Consider the following 20,157-nt stretch of genomic DNA (forward strand, 5'->3'; position numbering starts at 1 on the left):
GATGTTTCATGGTTAAAATACCCGGGATTCCCAACAATGCCCAGACGCTGCAGTCTCTTCCACATCACGTAGCGATGCAGCACTTTCCTTCTAAACATTTTCACAACGCAGCTTCTTTCTGTGCAGGTTTCCTACCCCTTGGGCTACCTAAAAATCCACCCCTAAAACTGCATTACATTTTATCCACTTAGCCATACTCCTCTTTCCTCACAAACTATATCTTTCTAAAGATAAATTCCCTCTGGGTACAACTATGTTGCTGAGGAAAAGGGGAGACCATCAATTATCTGTCATCTTCTGGAAAAACCACACTTTAATATCAAATACAGTTCTTGAGACCCTATTAGCATTAGGTAAACTGTAACAGTAAAAAGTAATACAAGAACAAAACTTTAATCAAAAGGAAAACTATCCCTGGGAACTACTGAATTTGAAAGATTCCAAGCCCTTCCCAACTCAAAGAGTAGAAACACATGCCTCCATTTTAAATCATCTTTCATTTGTAAAAATACATATATGTTTCATGGAAAAAACACATTTCCATCAAGCTAGAGGGAGGATGGCTATTTTGCATCTTCTTTTTTGCGATGCACATTCTCCAACAGATCATCTATGTGTGAATATTTTGCCCTCCTTCCACACAAATCTGTTTTTCCACCCCTTTTTCTTTTTAACTTTTAATTGTATTGTTTTGTTTTAATGCCCAGATAGCAGAGCATTCCTCCTTCACTTGCCTTCTCACAAGCCCATAATCAATATCTGTAAAAGTTAAAATTAGTTTCTACGGAAACATTGATTTCAAAGCAAACACTATCTTAATGAGCCTAACTTTGGTAAATTAAAAATATAAATGGCACTATTAAGAGAGGCCATGAAGAGAATACGTAATATTTAGCAGGATCGCTAATATTCTAATTTCAGAAGTGCTAAACTGTGTAACAGTTACAGGACGTATCTTTTACAGGCAAAAACAGATCCGTGCCTCAGTTTCCACATTCATGAAATGTGGCCGAAAAATTATTTTAAGATCATTGTAAGTTCTCTAATTCACTTAATTTTTATGTCATTAAGATAGAGTAAAAAGAGGATTTGGGGCATTATTAGGTTTCCTCTTTTGGGGGGAGGCATTATTTGGTGAGAATCACCATTGAAAAATGCAAAATGTTGTGTCACTGGCTTAAGCTGCAGATTCCTAGGCCAGAGGCAATCAATACATCATGATGTAATGTAGTCATATAGACTAGGACATTTAGATTAGCCCCTGTGACGCAAGGTGTGTTCTGAGTAACAGTCTCAAATTAAGTGGAGACTTTGTGATCACAGCACAAAAGGTGTTGGAAATTTAAGATACCATTAGCATCACACTTGACTTAAATTAGTATTCAGATAGCATTCGCAGAAAAGATTCTAGACTTTTCCAGATTTATACTTTGAAATCAAGTTATACACATAATATCCCAACAGCATAATTCTGCCTTTAAAAGTTTTAGACAAGACAGCAACACATGTACCATTTAATTACTGAAATTGCAAATGCATAAACATCAAAGACACTTATTTTCACTTAATTAGTAATTTTCTTCTTTTATAAATCTGGACCCAGGAGAACAAAGTCATGACCTATCCAAAAAGAGCAAAGCAAAAGCCACCAAAGGAAAAAACAACAAAAAACGGCCTTTTATATTTTCTTCTTTCTACTCAAGCTGTTTTGCTGAAATGTGACCACGAACTAGGTCTTAACCTAGCAAATTCACAAATTTATTCAGATAGCCAAATTATCAAGGAAGTGGAAAACTTCCATTTTTAATTAATGCTGTGTAATTCTTTTGGCCATTTAAAATTTTTCCCCCCAAAACAGCACCTTAAGGGAAAAAAAAAGGAGGAAAGGCCATCTCCTTATAACCTTTTTTAATTTAATTTTATTTTTTTGCCAGAGGAAAAATCGCAATAAAAAAAAAAAGAAAAACCCAAAACCAAACAAATAAATGTCACTTGATAAACAACTAATTAATGTCTTTTTATCTCTTCCCACCTGGAGGAAATCTTCTCCTTACAGCACTCTCAATCCCCCCTCCCACCTTGAAAAGGACAAACCCACCCCCCCAAAAAAAACCACGCCATTTCCAGACCAAGAAGCCATTTACAGACAAATGTCATTCTCCAGTTTTATCTGATTTGTGAATGTCTTTGTTTTTTCTTTTCACAAAGCACTCTCAATGTGGCCAGCCAGCAGAAAAATGTGTTTTTTTAATGGTTTATTAAAATAGTGTTGGGGGGGCGCTGGTGGTGGGGGGGGGCAGCTGCTACAATTAATTCTCCGCTCTGCTTTTGAAAAAGCCTGCAAGTCTGGAAGGGGAAAAAAAGGTCATACTGTAAAATGACGTGTCATTTGGCTTCACTGGGCACTTCTCGTACTAACTCTATCCATTTTTTGGTGGTGGGGGGTGGTCTTATTTTATTTGACTCTCCTTCTCCTCCTTCCACCGCCCGGCCTGGCCCGGGACACGTCTGCTCCGCGCACACACGGTCGGTCCTGCCCGAAACGCACCAAGTCGCGCCCAGCGGCAACCGCCCTCCCTCCTCCCCTCGCCGCCCCCCCACCGACTCCGGCGCCACGACTCCCTTGCGCCCCCTCCCCCCCACTGCACCACCTTTACCGCTCCGATCCTTTCCGAGGGGCTGATGTCACCAGCCCCCCCACTCTCCTCGGCCACTTCTCCCCGCCAAAGCCTCCCTTTGGCGAGGCCCCCTCCGCCACCACGGCGCCCCCCAGCGTCACCCCCTCCTCTCCTCGCCCCTTTCTTCCCCCTTTCCCTCTCCCAACAAATCTCACACCCCACGGAGGCGGGTCCCCCTCCCTCTACCCGCCACCCGATTTCCTGTCCCCGAAACCCTCTTTTTGTCGCAGTCTCCGGAGCCCCATGGGCCTCCCCCTCCCCCTCCCCAACACGCACCCAAACCCCTGGCGTCGTGTAGGCCTCGCGGAAAAAGAGAGAGAGAAAGAGGGAGGGAGGGAGAGAGCGAGAGCGAGAGCAAGAGACACACAGAACGGGCGGGCCGGGGGAGGGGGACCCGCGCCCGCGTCGCCACGGCCCCCCGCCCCGTTTTTGAGCCCCCGCCCGGCCGAATCCGCGCCCCGGGGTCCCCCTTCCGGCCTCGCCCCCCACAGACAGAGCCCGTGAACGGGCAGGGGGCCCGGGAGCGCGCGCCCGGGGCGGGGGGCGGGCTCGGCGCGCGCGGCCTGCGGGGCGCCCCTCTGGGGCCCCCGGGCCGGGGCCGGCGCCCCCCGCCCGCCCTTACCCAGCAGCAGCAGGCGGTGCGTGGCCCGGTAGACCTGCTTGTCCTTCTGCAGCTGCTTCTCGATCTTTTTGTTGGCCTCACGCTGCGCCTTCTCCTCGTTGCGCTGGTCCTCGGTCTTACTGTTCCCGAGGCAGCCCATGGCGGCGGCGGCGGCGGCGGCGGCGGGGCGCGGCCGGGCTGCGGCGGCGGCGGGCGCGGGCGGCCTCACGCGGGCCGGGAGGGCCGGGGCAGCGCCGGGCGGGCGGGCCGGGCGCGGGCTCGGCTCCTCGGCAAGGAGCGCGCGGGGCGGACTGCGGGCCGCGGGCCGCGGGGCGCGCGGACGGGCGCGAAGGGGAGGGTGGTGTCGGTCGGACCGAGGGGCGCGCGCAGCTCCCCGCCCCTCGAGCCGAGGCCGAGGGGGCTGATGGCCGCCGCCGGGCCGAGGCGGACCAGAGCAGGAGCTGCGGGAGCTGCTGCCGCCGCTGCCGCCGCCGCCGCTCTTATTGCCTCGGCCGGGCCCCCGCCGCCGCCCCGAGCCAAAAGCGCCGCGGCGGGCGGGGGGAGGCGGGGGGAGGAGGAGGCGGCGGCGGCGAGGGGGGTGGAAGGAGGAGGAGGAGGAGGAGGGCCGAGGAGCGGCCGCGGCGGCCGCGGCGGCGGCTGGGAGGGCGGGAGCCGGCGGAGGGAGGCGGCCCCCCGGGAACCCGGGGAGGGGGTCCCTCCGCCCGCGCCCGGCCGGGGACGGGACGGGCCAGGGAGACGCCCCCCACCCCCCAGGCTCGGGCCGCAGCCGGGCCGGGCCGAGGGGGGAGAGGGGGCGTCTCCGCGCCAGTGACGACCCCTCGCACGACGCCAACGCTCCACCCCCCGGACCGCGTCGCCCGGCGCCCCCGAGGCCTCCTCCCCCTCCCGCGGGCGCCGCCGAGGGGCCGGGGTGGGCGGAAGGGGAGGGAGTGCGCGCCCGGACTTAGGAAAATTTTCGAAAGAGAGAGAGACACAGAGAGCCAGAGAGCAGGAGTGTGGAAAAAGCGAGGCGAGCACGAACCAAAGGACAGAGCAACCGAAAAGGAAAATGTGTCCACACACACACACGAACACGAATAAAAACCCACACTACACAGCGATGGTGGTGTCTGGTGGCGGTGGCGGTGGCGGTGGGGGGGTGGGGGGTCTGACTAGATGAGCCGCTCCTCGCGCCCCCGGCGCCGGGCGCCATGGCCCGAGCCGAAGGCGCCGCTGGCCCCGGAGCGTCCGCGGCCTCTGCGCTTGGCGCGGCCGCCCAAGTAGGAAAAGAAGGCGCAGCCCAGGAACATTCGGAAGCAGCAGGTCGCCCCGAACACGAAGCCGCAGCCGCGGCCCTCCTCCGTGCGCTTCTGCAGGAGGAAGTTGAGCACCCACGAGGGGCTGCGCACCGAAAAGAACAGGAACACCACGAGGGGCAGGTGGGCGCTCAGCGCGCCTGCCTTGATCGGCCCAGGCCGCCACACGATGCCCCCCACGCGCGGCGCCGCGTAGTAGGCGTCGTCCTCGTCGCCCGAGTCCGTGTCCCACTCGGCCCAGGCCCTACTCGTGCCCCCGGCGGCGGCGCCCTCCTCGGCGCCCCCGACGGCGCCCTCCTCGGCGCCCTCGGCGGCGGCGGCGGCGGCCGCGGCGGCGGCGGCCTCGGGGTATCGGGCCTCCTCCTGGGCTTCTGGCACCTTCTTCTTCTTCTTCAGCATCTTCTCCACCTTCTTCCTCTCCTTCTCCTTCTTCTTCTCCTCCTTTCGCCTCTGCTCCAGCAGCTTCTTCTCGAGCTTCTTGCGCTCCTTGTCTGTTAGGAACTTCTCGGGGGGTGCCTCCCGCGCCGGGTTCTTGGGGTTCTTCGCGGACTTCTCGGGGTCCCCGCTCTTCCGCGGCGCGAGCGGCTCTCTCGAATCGGCCAACGCCGCAGCCGCCGCCGCAGCTTCGGCAGCCACCTCGGCAGCCGCCGCGGCCGTCTTCTTCTGGCTCTCCGCCGCCCGGGCTTTGAGCTTCATGGCCATCTTCAGCATGGTGGCCCGGCCACCTCGGGGAGCTCGGCTCGCGCCTGGCCCGGGCGCCCTGCTTGCCCCCGGCCTCGGGCTGCCCGGCCCCCGTGCGCCCCGTGTCGGGGGGCTCGGCTGCGGTCCCCGCCGCGCTGCCCCGGGGCCGCGGAGCGCGGCTGCCCGGGCTTCGGGCTGCTGGGCTGGCTGCCTAAGAGTTAGCGCCAAAAAGGATGAGCAAACGAAAAAGGGACAAGAACAAACCAAAAAGCACCCAACAACAGCGAGAAACCAAAAAGCACCAAGAAATGTCAACTCAAAAAGAAAAGTGCAAAGGCGCGGATGGCACGAGTCTGCTGTTACCCTCAGGCGCTCCTTGGTTTGGCTCTTGGGCACGCCAATGGAGAAAAGAAAAGAGAGAGAATTGGGGGGTGCTCGGAGGCGCGGGGCAGGGCAGCGGCGCCCGGGCGCCCCTGCCTTGTCCCGGACCCGGCGGCTCTTGCCCGCGCCGGGCGACTCGCACTTCCGCGGGAGGCCCCGGCGCTCCCCGACTTACATGTGAGTGAGGTGCACTCACACGCAAGGCAGTGCCTGCCGGCCGCCCGCCGCCGCCCCGCGCCGGGACAGGGGCTCGCTCCAGCCGCGGCGCCGCAGCCCGGAGCCAGAGAGCAGGGGAGCGCCGCGCCGGCCAGCCACCTGAAGCAGCCCGCTCCGCGGTGCCGACGCGACTGAGTGTCCCTGCCGGGGAGCAGCGCTTCTAACCGGCCCCGATGACGCCCCAGCCTCTTCAGAGGACCGACCCATAGCAGCGGCCCCTATAAACCGAAGGGGAAGCGCGAAAAATCGGCCCACCGGGGACGCACCCAAATGGGCCGCCGCGCACCCTGGGGGTGCGGGCCGGTGCGGGGACCGCGCGGGTGTGGGCCAGGGGCTCGCGGGCCGCGATGGCGGGGGGCGCGGGTGCGCCCAAGACGGTGGGCGCTCAACCCCGCCTCCCAGACCTGCCTCCCAATTTTCGGTGAGTGGTGTAGCCCTGGGCGGCGTGCAAAGTGTGCGACGGCGGCGCTTACCCCTGCTGTGCGCCTCCTTACCTCCAGCCACCCACCCCGCCCTCCCAGCGGCGCGCGCCCGCCGAGGTAGGTGTCAGAGAGCCGAATTCGAATTATTTGCGACGCCCGACGGAGTTTCGTATCTTCGGACGAGAAAAGTGCGATGGGAGTGCAAAGGTAGCTCTGCTCGAAGCAGCAGGCGCGCCGGTGTCACGGGAGCCGAGGAGAGGTGGCCGTGGCTGTGGAGTCGGTGCTCGAGGCGTCCTCCCAGGTGGGAGAGGTGGTGGCCTGGCCTGGGCGCCCTGGGGGCTCTGGAACAGAGGGAAAAGTAGTTTACGGAACGTGAACTTGTTTGAGGGTTCTTTCAAAACTTTCAAGTGTCCCGCCCCACACTAGGATCTAGCAGTGCACGGGATTAGGAGCAGGGATAGCAAATTTTCAACCAGTTGACCCCAGCCCGCCTTTCCTGGGACCTTGGTTGGGTCATCTGCTGCCACCGTGGTGTCTGCTGGGATACAGTTTATTCATTCAATAAATGTTTGGTGCCTGCGGGTTCCGCGGCCCACCATGTGCCCAGGTGAGCCGAGGCGGCCAGGTAATCAAGCTAAGACATGAGCAGTGTCTTTGATGGGATACAGGCCTACATCCCGGAAAACCCAGATATGCAAAGTCCACAAACTGTCTTCCAACTTTTTCTTTGACTTCTTAACAGAGTCCATGAAACTTAAGATGTTTGGATGGAGAAGGAGAAAGAAAGAAAAGTCTACTTATAAATGGAAACACATTTAACAGTCCCCAGGGGTATGGGGCGGCTGATACCACCAGAGGCCTGGAGCAAACTGTTGTATCATTTTAAGTTAGCTTTGAAAATAAAAAGACACTGTTAGCCGTTCAACAGGATGACTGAAATTCCCCCCTTTCCCCCAGTTTGCTCCACTTCGAGTAAGAAAAGGTGTGACAGATGAAGATGCCACATATTATTTTTCTTGGCCCCTTCAGGTACACCACTGCCCCCATTGTACAAGGCCTCTTTTTTATGAACCTGAAAGGACAACAGAGGGCGATTCAAAATCACCAAACAACACTTGGAATTAAGAACAGGAAGCGCAGCCTAGATGCCGTCCTGCCCTAGGTTGCTGCAGACCCCTGACTTTCTCGAACTCGGCTGAAAAGTTGCTGCCAGGTTTTTGTCACACTCCTGATCATGGCCTCTCTTCCACACAAAAATACACCTTCTTTTGAAAATGCTCAAAGGAACTATCCTAGGTTGATGCTTTTCACCTAACCAAAGATGCATAAAAATATTGTGCAGATACACCTGAATGTGCTCCCGGGAAAACTCAGCAGTAAGGCCTCAGGACGGATGATTCTTAGGCTGCCTGTAACAGTGAAAGTAAGGCTCACTGTCATCCACCACCTAAATTGGAAAGAATCGCTTGATGACATGGCACAGGTTCTATATCTTTAGATAGTAAATTAAAAATTCCTGGCTGAATTTGATTGTCACTTTTAAAAATTGTTAAAGAGTTGTAAGAGGGAAGAATAGGCCAGAAATTTTTGTTATGCTCCATTTGTTCAAAAGCATCTTCCTTCCTGCTTCTAATGTGGCAAAGCACAGATACATTGTCTTTAAGAGGTAAGGTAAATAGTAACAAATACAACCTAGATACTTATGCCAGGAGCTACAAAGTTATACAATGAATATAATGAAGAGCCTCCTTATTTGGAAATCTCTGAGCTCCATTACCACCTTCCCCTTTTAGATAAGTATCACACCTGAACTTTAAAAGGAGTGAAACTGCCCCATGTCATATACTAACATGCGTTCTAGGCAAGGCACAATTGGGACTATTGTCCTAGAAATGTGTAACGCAAGATCAGGCTTTACTCCTTTCAGCTCTCAATCTATGAGGCCATTCTTGAAAACAAAAATGTTTTAAATGTAGGTTTCACCTATATTTTATTATGACTACTGATGAATAAATAAAGCATTTACTTTGTAAATAAATGACAGCAGGTGGAATCATGGGTTTACAGGTAAGCAAATGACACCCAGAGCGCTGAAACACAAGCTGGTTTGCGGTCAGCTAGGCTCTCTGTTTTCACTCCACACAAAGTGAAAGAAGAGATTTTATTGAGCTTTTGGCCTCAAATTTGACCTCTCAAGGCCCTAAAAGTTGTGATTTTTTTTTTTAAGTCTTTCAGATTTGGAGGCTACCATGTGTGACCTTTTCATATGGGTTAGTCATTTATTTTAATTGATCATTACTGTTTTAAGTACCTAGTTTATGCTTTGAAAGTGGGGCAATCTATTAGCATAATTCTTGGAACAGTCCAGATGAAAGAGCTTTCCAATGGAAGGGGCCCCTCATCTGGCTCAGGAAGAGAAGGGAGTTATGGAGATTTCCGGGAGAGACAAAGGGCAGAATATCTTGGGTATAAAATGCCCAAAGAGAGCACAGATCTGTGGCTCAGGAGACTTGCTTTGTGCCCAAGCCAGCCAGTTGAGATCATAACACATCCCTAACCTAAAACACTAGGTCACCTAACGAAAAAATTTGGTTAAACAGATCGTGTCACACACTACACGGAGATACGGCCTCAAAACATTTCTTTCCAACATTCCATATTGACAACAAGGAACAACGTCCCACATCAGGGTTTGAATTCTGTGGTCTTGTCAGCTTCGTGGTGATAAAGGCAGTTTGTGTTCTTGGCCCCTGGGTATCCTCCTTTCTGAGTAAGAATGCCTTGTCTGCCTTTCGAAGCAGCGGACTTGCTACAGCTTAGAATCTTGAAAATAGTGTTCTGCTTAATGATGTCACTCAGTTTTTGGACAAGAATGTTATCCTTGGCCCTTCATTAGTTGGGGTCATTTTAAGTTGTTTTCCAAGAGCTCAGAGCAAATATAATTATAATATTATTTTAATAGCCTAGGAAACAATAAATAGGTTTCCACTGAAACAGAAACTTTAGCTGTAAGATTTTAATAATAGTATTTAGCACTTTCACAGTGTTTCCTGTCTTCAAAGCACATTCTGCACTTTAATTAGCTAGAATGACTGAAACTGCTATTACAAATGAATGTCAAAGTCTATGTCATGTAGATGATGAAAGAAGGAATTGTAAAAAGCATTTCCTAGTCCCAGTTAATCCTTGTAAGAAGGCTCTATTACTTTAGACCATAAAAGTTCTTAGAAATCGAATGTAGTGATTATCTAGGACATTTTTTTCTTGTCATATTCACTAGTCAGTAACTCCAACCACAAAGTAACCCTAAACTTATATTCAAAACTAAACATGATGTAAAACTTCATTTCAGAAGACTTGAAGTCAATTACTGAAGAGTTAACTACATGGCCATATGACATTTTCCTATTTATTATCCATCAACTAATTTTAAAATGATCTGTTTTTAATTCAGAACATACTCTAATTCAAACAGAATGTGGATGTACATTGGCCAGTGTGTTTGGACCGAATTCCTTGAGTCAGTGGATTTGAGATGTTGTTCAAACATCTACTTAAAAGCATGGCACACAATATAAGGGCAACGAGGACGTTTTGCAGCCCTTCTTGATCTTTCCTGACTCTCTGATGGGGAGGCACCATCTGTGGGAGAGGCTTCCTGGTCTCTGTAGACAGATGCCCAATTCCCCAGGCCATCAATGCCTTTCTCACCACATCCCCATGAGCCCCAGAGTGGGCAGGAATGGACTTCTAACAAAGCCACCATCTACCTTAAGAAGCGGGAAGCTAACAAAAAGAGATGACATGTATTACTTATGTTCCTTTTAGAAGCCTAAATGATATGATGCACATGTTACCCTTCATTGAAGATTCTAGGTGGACAAACAACTTGGATATCAACAGGGAGCAGAAAACCCACTAGCAGGACCAAAAGGCAGACCCATCAGCAGAACACAGGCGGCAGCTTCAACAATTCCAAAACTGAAAGTCAAATCCAGGAGAAGACAGGAAGCTCCATTTTCTTTGAGGTACATCAACATCAATAACAGATCAATGGACCCACTTAATGGAGTTCTTAATTGGGTACAAAAAAATATTTAAGAGTTTTAACCACTCTACAGCAGGAAAGTTAATTTTCCTAAACTGAAATATCCTTCACTTCCCTTGGGGAAAAGTTTTCATGAGGACTAAGGTAATGGGAAAACCTGTTGCTTAGAACTTTTAACTTGGCCTTGAAGATGGAAACTCATCCAGGATGGAGAATAATGTAGGGAGACTAGTTAAAAATAGACACGGACCAGTTCACTTTCACACTTATTTACAAGGTGCCTTATTTAAATGACACTTTGATCCAACATCTTACAAAACTAATGACAACAGGAAAAAATAAGAGGCAGTTGGTGCACCTGGAGATGGGATGTTGAGACCAGTCAGGAGTTCTGAGGGACTAATTTCCTTAGATAAAAGAAACCCATTAATTCTTCTTATTTTAAAGATTTTAGGAGTTTTTTCATAGTATTCACTTCTTCAAATTTAGCTCCATAGAATTGGAGTTTAGACAGTTAAAAACACTGGATTAATCAGGCAATTCATTTCATTTAGTTAAATGCTGCTTTGTGGACATACACAAATGAAACAACTGCTAAATAGAAGTTTTACATCTTCGGATTTTATCTACCTGCCAACCAAATGTAGGTGATCATTTTCAAACAGCCTTGCCATTAGGAACTAGCCTCAGTTTGGGAGAACTGAGATTCAGACTGGGCCTCAGGTGTCATTCGCCTTCAGAGCTAAAACCCCCTCTCCAGTCCCACTTCCATCTGCTGTTGGTAAACCAGGAATTAAGCAATTAACGTGACATAATTAGTCACACATTTAATTCACCTAGAAATGCAGATACCTTTTCATCGTTTTGTGTTTGTCCACACGTTTTAGTTGAAATTGAAAAATGTGTAATTATCGCTTAGCTCCACCTATTTTCCTGGCTTTTATTTTGAGGAGGGAACTAACCATTGGGGCACAGGCTGCACAGCTCCCAAAGTGGAGGGCTGCCCCCTCTTTTCACACGGGCTCCAACTGTCCTCCCCACGGCCACCGCAGCCTTCCTCTGCTTGATTTCCATTTAGCCTCCAGTTGGTCGAAATTAGGTGTTTGCTGGGGAGCTCAGGGCTGCGCCCTCTGCTCTCCCACTCAGCAGTTTATTGAGGGCTTGGCAGTGTGCACAGAACTCTCACTGGCCTGTTAGGAGCCCACTCAGCAGCAGAGCCCAGATGGCACTGTGTCTTTCTAAGGTCCTTGCCGACCACTGGAAGTTATGAGAAGGGGAAAATTATTCAGCCCAAGCTGCAAGCATTTGCAACCAGTCTGGGGATCAGATGAAAAGGAGATTTTTTATGAGCTACAGACCTCAGCTCTACCCGCAGCCACGTCCCAGGGTCTCTGCACGCTGCCCAATACTGGGAAGGCTGCCTCTGCCCGCTTTCTTGAACATTCCTGTTTTTCGGTTGCCTTAGTCTCTACTACCTTCTCAGATTACGGCTCCTTTTGTGCTAATTACACCGAAAAAATTGAAAGAATGTCGCTGACTTTACAAAGAACACAAAGCAGACTTGCTTTAAAAACTAAATATAGCCAGTTTCTTTCAGAAGGCAGACAGACTCGGCCTTCCAATGATTTGTACTATGCAGATTAATTGCAGATGGCCAATTCATTTATTAGGACCCAAATGACAGAAGGGCTTAGCTATCGGCAGGACAGATTAAAAATGTGTGTTGCTTTTGGGGGCCATTTACATAAAATGAGGTCTGATTAATGACGAACTTTTTTTCCCCAGCACTTAATTGTAAATTAAGATTTGCTGATGATGACGGGCTAATTTAAGCTACCATGGAAAGAGGAAAGAAATGGAAGCTGCCGACTGTAGGAAGCAGTACCTGTACTGCGCAGGTAAAAATATAAATGAAACGAAAGAAGAAAATCTAACTTCTCATTCTGGAAGGCAGTGGCTGACACAGATCAAGAGGATATTGTTTTTGCAGCCCCTGTTCTCCATTATGTAAGAAATGGCCTTTTAAAAGACAGACTTGGGAAGGGGGTATTATCTCTGCTAGCCAAGCAAATTATAGATTACTCCCCACTTCCACCCCCACCACCATGAAATCCCGAAAGAGTTAACAGGTGAACAGTAGCAGCTTGGAATGATTTATTTTTTTCTAAGGAACATTAAATACTGAATTGCTCATGCTGAAATAACGCTACAGCTGTGATCCGTGGGGCTGAGTTTTGGACACTGGCTCGAGTGACAGGTGTACTCGTTGTTTGCCCAGCTCGGCTGAAATTGTGATGCCTAACTCAAATGTTTTCCCAATTAACTGGTGAGGATTCTGGAGCCAGCCAGGAAAGGGCCTTTTGCCACAAGGACGGAAGACATGTGTGCTCAGCCTTCAACAAAAATGTCAGCCTTAGGGGAGAATGGAGCCGTTGCTCCCTGATCATAAAAACAAGAAAATGGAGATGGACCTGCAATGTCCAGAAAGGTAGGGAAAAGAGACAATCTAATTGGGACCAAACCCTTCTAGCTTCTAAAGCAAACAGGTCTGTCCTACAGTTCAGCTCTTGGAGGATTTTAGGGATTGAAGCAAGTCCAGGATTCTAGGAAATGTGTCACCAAAATTGGTATTATTAGAGAAAGTGGCACAAAGCTACAAGTGCAGAGTCTGATCTGTAACATGCTAATTACATCTATTTTTATCCCAGGGTTGCAGTGACCTAACATCAAGAAATAAAAACTCTGGAAAACTAGCCTTTCACATATAGAAAGTATGATTACCCTTAGGTATGGGAGCCCCTGGGAAAACTTTCACTGGGTCTATGGATTTAACCTGAGGTAAGAAAGCAGCAGTCACCCAGGAAGGTGGTTGACTTTCAAGAGCACTTGGCAGCAGTGAGGGAAGGCACATGGGGAGTTGTGGAATAATGTCAGCATGTAGTAAGAGGGGAACTCTGAAATGTCCAAGGCCAGCCCAAGCAAACGGCGCTATCTCCACGTGGTGCCCTGGTCTGGAAAGGGAAGGAAGAAGGCTAGGCTATGTTTTGCCAAGCCAAGACTTATAAATGAGGAAGCTTTCCTCAATCCATTCCACTGATAGCAAAGGCCCTGGATCCCTATCTTCTACCAAGATGGTGCCAAATAGCCGAACCATACAAAGGAAATTGGTATAAAACTTAATTGGGACCCAGAGACATCTAATCTCCAAGTTAAAGGACTACTCCTTTTACTCATAACTGTTGGAGGCATACCAAAGCCCAGAAAAGCCTAAATGACCCTAAATTCATATTCTAGTGTTATTTAACCCATGCCTCTGAGAGGCGCTCAAGAACAGGATAATTTAATGTCATTCTCAGCCTGAAAAGTTCCTTAGTTTTCTTTTAATCAGTAATTATTTTAAATGCATCATTTCAACAAGATATCATGAGTTAGTTGAATGAATGCATATAAAACCAAAATGTTGACTAGTAAATCCCCAAATCAAATTAATATTTTAATCTTAGGTATAACATACTTTTATATTTCATTTACCTTGCACATTTTTAAATGTGTTAAATGTGTTTTCCACAACTTGGCATAACTACACATCCACTAGGTTTATTGGGTGGGGAGGCAGAGAGGCAGAGAAGAGAACTTTGTTTTTTAAAAAAAAAGAAAAAGAAAAAAAAAGCTATGATTAAAGGATAGAACTCTACAGCAAACATTTAGTTTCTACAATTGATGCCAAAGGTAGAAGAGATTTTGAGAGAAAAAAAATAGATGGATAATTTCTAAAATATGTAAAGTAAACAACAAATATGCAAATGCAAGAGAAAAAAAAACACTACTAGCAGCATGAAAACCCCAGGGAAACAAACAAGAACATCATTGTAATTGAAAGTAATTACTTTGAACTTAACCTTCCTCCCAATACCTGATAATTCTGTGAAATCAGCCAGCTGTCACTCTTGTCCTTTTAGAAACATGACATTGATTTGTCTAGCAAAGACCCATCATTAGAATTCTGAGGTCTGCCTAATGGGACTACTAATAAATCTAAGTCATCAATTCTTGACCTTTTGTTTCCTGAAATTCTCGGTATGTGGTAAACTGCTGAAAACACATTTTCAAGGTCTGTGACTGTAACATGAAAAATAAAGGATCAAGGCTGCGCTTTGAAGGTCTGATCATATCTGGGTTCTGCCCTGCCTGCGCCCCAGAGGGAAAATAAGCAAGATGGATTAGGAACAGCATCTGGGGGTCATATCAATACCCTCTTTTGGGCTGAGCTATTTGCAAATAGAAATGGACTGTGTAAGACTGAACTACAAAGGGAGATGTGCCAAGGAGCCATTGCTCCTTCCCCTGCCTCTCCTTGTCCTCTTCCTCCCTCATCTGCCTGACTTTTTACTGCACTGAGAGATCAGGAAAAAGTCCAGCCAAGAGAGTCTAAATTGACTATGCACATGAGAAAGAGAGAGAGAGGGAGAGAGATGATCTAGTCTCAGTTTTGGTGACTTTGAAATAAAAGGTTTGGGTTGGGGAGGGTCAGCTTTTTTTTCAAGGAACAGAATCATGGAAATTTTTTCTTTTTCTGTAAAAGCAAAACACTTCTCACCCTTGTTTTTTGCTGGCTGGATTGAGCTGGTTGTAACCTAAGACAAAATGCAGGCAGGTGCCTTTGGCTTCCTCTAAATTCTAAGATGGCTGCAGGCACCAGACTCTGACAGTGATGTTGCTGAGAGTCTAGCCATAAAGATTTCTTTCCACACGGTTCTCCCTCCACATCTGCCTAGAAGGACTAGTCTGCTGCTTCATTTTCCCCCTCCTCTGCAGCCAATTTCAGATGGCTGCAGCAGAGAAAGTGAGACCCCCCACACCTTGTTTGTGTGTACCCTTCCTTCCATGCCCCTCTGAGTGCATTTGGGTTGTATTGGGGTGACATTGGGACAGGTGGTTGGCTGAGCTGATCCTCTCAAATATTCAGGCAAACTGGTTGTTTGTAGACAAAACATCCAGATGCTTTTTCACGATTGAACTTTTGATCAAATTGATTGGATGCTTTGTTGTCAAGAAGACAAAAATCCAAGTCAAAAAGGTCACCAGAATAGGAAATTTGCAGGCAATGAATAGTAGGAAGAATTACATATTTCTAGCAATGAAAAATGTGAGTTTTTAGATTGTGCTAAATGACTCGATACTGGCCAGAGCAAAGATACAAGTGAAAGAATGGATCTTTTTAAGGTTATATTGTTCCCATTTATTTGGCTTTGTGCTGCCAGAAAGTGGCTTGGAGGCTTGCTTTTTAGTGCTCTGTAAAATGTAAATGGTCTAAGTTAAGAAGCTATTTAATCTCAAACAATATTAATTGTGACATGAAAAATGAGACCAATTCTTCCGACATTACAATCACCACCACCTCACGTTAACTGATCACCTCACTATGTTTCTCAAAAGAGCCTGGATATTTTCCTTTTCCAAACTGCGTATTTTTAAGAGGAGACAAAAATCCTCAAATACTTTACTTATTCTGATGCTGAAAATGTGGTCTCCTAAAGTGGGCTTCCTTTGGCCTCCAGGCTCTGCAAACCTCTACATCTGATTTGTCTTGTTCTCTCACCCCCCGTGCCGCCCCCCCCCACCGCCTCTGAATTAAAACTCTTTCTAAAATAAAACCACTAAGCAGCCAAACGGTCATAAGCCAGGATGCTGCTCCTGCATCTCCCTGCTTCCAGACAGAACTGCTGGACCCTAATGCTGCTTTCCAGGAGAAATAGGGGGAAAATACATTTTCACATATTTTTTAAGTGTTTTTCCCTAAATGGGTCCATTAAAATCAGCAAGATCACTGTTCCTCCATCTCTGTAGCAGGCAGAATCACCACGCATGGAGATAGGAGCAAATTTGTATTTCCAGTCGGCTCTGATGGGGAGATTGCAGTTGTTCTACGGAAAGGCGGTATCTCCATCCCTGCAGTACTGCCTCACGATTTCAAGACCACTGCCTCCTCCCGTAAGATTCTGCAGATGTTACACTTTGCTTGTTAAACCTCTTGCTAAATGTAAGAAATAACGTTGTTTTACTTGTAAATGTCCGTAATTCACCTACTGCAAAGCCCTAAGTCCTTGCTGTTTCATTACCAGCTGCCTGTTAATAACCATCAAATTAGAAGTGTCTCTAGCAGCATGACAATTTAGTGAGGGGAATAAGAACAGAAAATCACAAATTGTTCAGAGAAGTTGCCGCATAGCAGGCCTCCTGGGGCCGGGGCCTGATGCCCCTTGGTGTTTAGTTCAAGGCCACGGGGCTCTCTTGGGTGACATCACTTCTAACATAGATACTGTGTAATTCAGTTACACAAACGCAGCCCAGACAAGCAGGCTCACATCATCTCTTGTGCTCTGCGTAAGTCTGCACCAGAGGCTCTCAACACAGCCTGCACTTCCTGTTGCATGCCACGAAAGAGCCCTAAAACCAAGGAGGGAGGTGAAAGGAAGTACAAAATAATGCAACTTCTATGTTTTTTGTTGTTTTGTTTTTTGTTTTGTGTTTTTTTTTTCCTCCCTTTCTGCTCCCTTCATCTCTAAGGAATCCACAGCTAACCTGGACGCATTTTGTTACTTCCCATTCCCAGGGAGAAAGGCTTTTTCCAGCTGTGAGAGTCTAGGATTCACTTTTATCTCTTTCTAAACACTACCAGCCCAGAATCCTCAGACCACTTGTGGGCATTATAGCAACACAATAGGTACCTCCTGTGGACCCCATGCCTCGGATCAGAGCAGGGATTACGGGCAAGGCCGAGAGGTGGGAAGTCAGTGACAGCGCCATTCTCTCGTTCTTGCTTGAGCTGACTGTAGCTTCTTAACATCTGGTGCACCAACTCTTTCCCCATTCCTAAACCATAGCCGGCCTCTGCCCATCAGAACGTCAGTCCTGGGCTTCCTGGGCTCTGTCCCTTTATCCAGCTCTGAAGCCATTGAGTGTCCATTTCAACCTCACACCTGACTTAGCACCTGACTTTAAAGAAAAACATCCTTTTCACCAATAAGGTATGTGACCACTTGAAACCCCTCCAAGGCTTTCAAAGCCGGTGGAGCAGAGCATAACAGCAGAGGAGAACCACCCCCGGGGTTAAAATCTCACAGAAGGAAAGGGGAAAGCTGGCAGTAGCAGGTGGCTCCTTTGGGCTATCCTATTCACCATTTGCCCCTGGCTGACTAGTCCTGGGCCCCCACAGAATGGGCCACTGGTGCACAGGCTCAGGGAAGGGCTTCTCTCACCCTCTCCAAGTGCATCTGTCATTTGGCAGTGACAGCCACTTTGCACTCTGTACCTTGGCAGCTCACATCTCTTTCAGAGGCTCCCTCCTTTCCCCCCACCATAAGCCTCCTCTGTAAAAACCAAAAAAAAAAAAAAAAAAAAAAAAAAAAAAAAAAAAATCTTGTTCTTTCATCATAATTAAAGTGCTGTCAGGGAAAATGGCTGAGTTTTGCTGCTGTTGAAATGACCCTCCTTCTCCTTCTCCACTCCTCTTTGCTTCTCTCATTTGCTAAAGTGGTTCTTTCTCTGCCTGAAATCAGGCTCTTTGGTGATGGAAATTTTAGCTTAAAGCAGAGAGTTCTAAGCAGAATCCTAACCTTGCGAGGGTGGGGAGAAAATCAATGTTTTGAGCTGGCCTCTGTTTGCAGCAACGTGCTGGTGAGGCCATTTTCATCAGGAGGAACGGTGGCAGTGGCTATCTCTGGGCTTTAGATACATGCAAGGTCTCCTAAATACAAGTCACTGTCATGGTACACAATTTAGCAAAACTTGGTGGCTGATTTCTCCCCGTTGACTTAGCTGAGGGTCAGGAGGAAGCTATTTAGAAGTAAGTACAGAGGTTCTGCATCTGTGAAGATAAAATCCAAACGCCTCTCATGCTCAGAGGGAAAGTGTGCCTGCATGTTTACTATCACTGCTGGCCTACGTGCTTGTGTGTTTGAAATAAAACTGTAACTTATATAATTCGATGTTCTCCTCCTCACTCTTACTGAGTCATACTTAGTGTGTGTGTGTGGGGGGTACTTCTTGTGTGCTGTGGACACGCATCGTGTAGGGGTCTTTTTAACACCTCATATCATTTTGTGACAATGTCATTCTAATCCTGTTAGCCATCACAGAACTTTCTGAAAATATTTCAGGTGGCTGACATTAAAAAACAAAAACCCTCCCTCTGAGTGACTTTGAACTCTGCCATTAGAATCCATGACATCTATTCACATACACATTACGGGAGGGACTATGATATTCATCCCAGCTGTCACCTACTTACATTATAAGGAAACTCGAGTGTCAGGAGCTTTCAAAATTAGCTTAATTTCCTTTTCCTAAAGATCACACATCTCAGAAAGGCCCCTTTTAACTTACACTGGGGAACTTAATTGGCAGGCTTTTGGGTTTCTGTAAGGGTATTGCTAATATCTGGCAAGTCAAGATGGCAATCTGGGCGGCCCTCAATGGAATCATTAGCTGTTAATACACCTCTGACTAACTCTAAGCTAAGGTGTGAAATCAACCCAAGCTCCACTAAGCCCCAGTTTTTCCTAAGGATATAACCGCAGTACAGTTGGGGGGGAGGGTGGGGGAGTGGGGGGAGCTGTTTATGTAACAAACAACAAGGTTTTTTTGCTGCTGGCTTATTTGCTGGCCTGGCCTCCTGCCTCCTTGCTCCTTCCCCCTATGCCCTTCACATTATATTTCTTTTTTAAAGAAAGCAAAGCAACCGTATAGTACTCAAGCCTCTTTTATTTCCTGACTGTTTTATGTGTCATAGCCATGGACGCTGGAGAAAAACATGGGGCTTGTCATTATCGACCGGAGCTGGAATGAGTCAGGCACCCTGAAGGCTGTGATCTGAACCTTACTGCCACTGAGTGGGGTGGGGGGGGGGTACCCCGCTGCCAGGCAGAATAGCACTAAGCAGTATGCTGCTACTTGGAGATCTGCTGTGAGAGGTCTGCGTGTCCTGGGATCACAGTGGAAGAAAGTCAACTCATTGCTTTGAGGGCTGCTAGGCAGCCATAGACTTGGGCTGGGAATAACAGGGTATGGGGCTGGAACTAGAAGTGTGGGGGGGGTGACTGCCCAAATGCCCTCCCCTGTTCCCCCCAATGCCTCTTGTTAGAATGCTACTCTTAAGAATCCCACTATTAAAAATGTGACTGTCTGGGCTTTTGGGCCTCTAAAGCTCTTTATGAAAATGCAAATGTCCCTTAAAAGTAGCCCCATAAGCCTTTGCCAGCTAATGGGATTAACTGAAGAGAACACAGCCACCTGCAGGGAGGTAAGGAGGCCTGGGGCCAAATCAACTTTTCAGATTTGCCATGTGCTCATCCATGATCACCTAGAACACAAAATTCAGGCATTCCTGTTGCAGTGGCAATTTTTAAGAAGCCACAACTTAATAATTCTATAAATCTCAATCATATTCACTACGGAGTAAAGTTTACCTGAGAGTTCTTTCAGTTCAGTCATCCACACAAAATACCTTCCCTTATCTTATTTTTGACGTAAAAAATAGCTGGCAATCTGTATTACACACTCATATTTTCAAAAAAACCATACAGGTCACTATCATGTGCTGTGATAGTTAGAGACCTATCAATAAGACATATTATTTCAAGGGTAATAAATAGATAATTTAAAAGTATTTGTGAAAGGAAAGTTGGAAATAAAATTCTGGAAATTAAAATGTGTTTTTCTTTCCACAATGACTGGGCATTAATTATAGTATTTGAATATAGACTATCTCTATCTGCATTAGGGAACAAAAGAGACCCAAAGCTCAGGATCTAAA

At 47.8% G+C, this 20,157-nt stretch overlaps 3 protein-coding genes and 1 long non-coding RNA gene across 10 annotated transcripts in view; 1 reads left to right on the forward strand and 3 right to left on the reverse strand.

Annotated features, from left to right (window-relative positions):
* LOC105470579 (guanine nucleotide-binding protein G(s) subunit alpha) overlaps positions 1 to 20,157 on the reverse strand; it is a 70,754-nt gene that overhangs the window by 15,731 nt on the left and 34,866 nt on the right. For 2 of the 7 annotated variants that reach the window (XM_071079108.1, XM_071079106.1), the window contains exon 1: positions 3,301 to 3,776. The exons of 3 other annotated variants lie outside the window; for them this stretch is intronic. In XM_071079108.1, coding sequence (XP_070935209.1) covers positions 3,301 to 3,439 — 139 coding nt within the window. In that variant the 5' untranslated portion in view covers positions 3,440 to 3,776. Of the gene's footprint in view, positions 1 to 3,300; positions 3,777 to 20,157 lie in introns of those variants that run through there. 2 more of the 7 variants (XM_071079107.1, XM_071079105.1) reach the window with 1 other exon arrangement.
* Positions 1 to 20,157, reverse strand: part of LOC139355292 (neuroendocrine secretory protein 55) — a 60,848-nt gene that overhangs the window by 5,177 nt on the left and 35,514 nt on the right. The gene's annotated exons all lie outside the window — the stretch shown is intronic.
* LOC139358419 (uncharacterized) lies at positions 4,114 to 6,030 on the reverse strand. Its single transcript, XM_071079111.1, has 2 exons — positions 5,833 to 6,030; positions 4,114 to 5,663 (listed from the first exon to the last, which is right to left on the reverse strand). Exon 2 carries the CDS (start codon positions 5,304 to 5,306, stop codon positions 4,452 to 4,454), a length of 855 nt encoding a protein of 284 aa, XP_070935212.1. The 5' UTR covers positions 5,307 to 5,663; positions 5,833 to 6,030; the 3' UTR covers positions 4,114 to 4,451.
* Positions 6,226 to 18,902, forward strand: LOC105470576 (uncharacterized). Its single transcript, XR_003015617.2, has 3 exons — positions 6,226 to 6,596; positions 10,165 to 10,323; positions 12,129 to 18,902. It is a non-coding gene; the product is annotated as an uncharacterized lncRNA (long non-coding RNA).

The sequence above is a fragment of the Macaca nemestrina genome, chromosome 15 (genome assembly GCF_043159975.1).
Source record: "Macaca nemestrina isolate mMacNem1 chromosome 15, mMacNem.hap1, whole genome shotgun sequence".
Taxonomy (NCBI): domain Eukaryota; kingdom Metazoa; phylum Chordata; class Mammalia; order Primates; family Cercopithecidae; genus Macaca; species Macaca nemestrina.

Bases quoted from the DNA above. Each gene is read 5' to 3' on its own strand.
- LOC139358419 (XM_071079111.1), bottom strand. From the start codon at position 5,306: ATGCTGAAGATGGCCATGAAGCTCAAAGCCCGGGCGGCGGAGAGCCAG.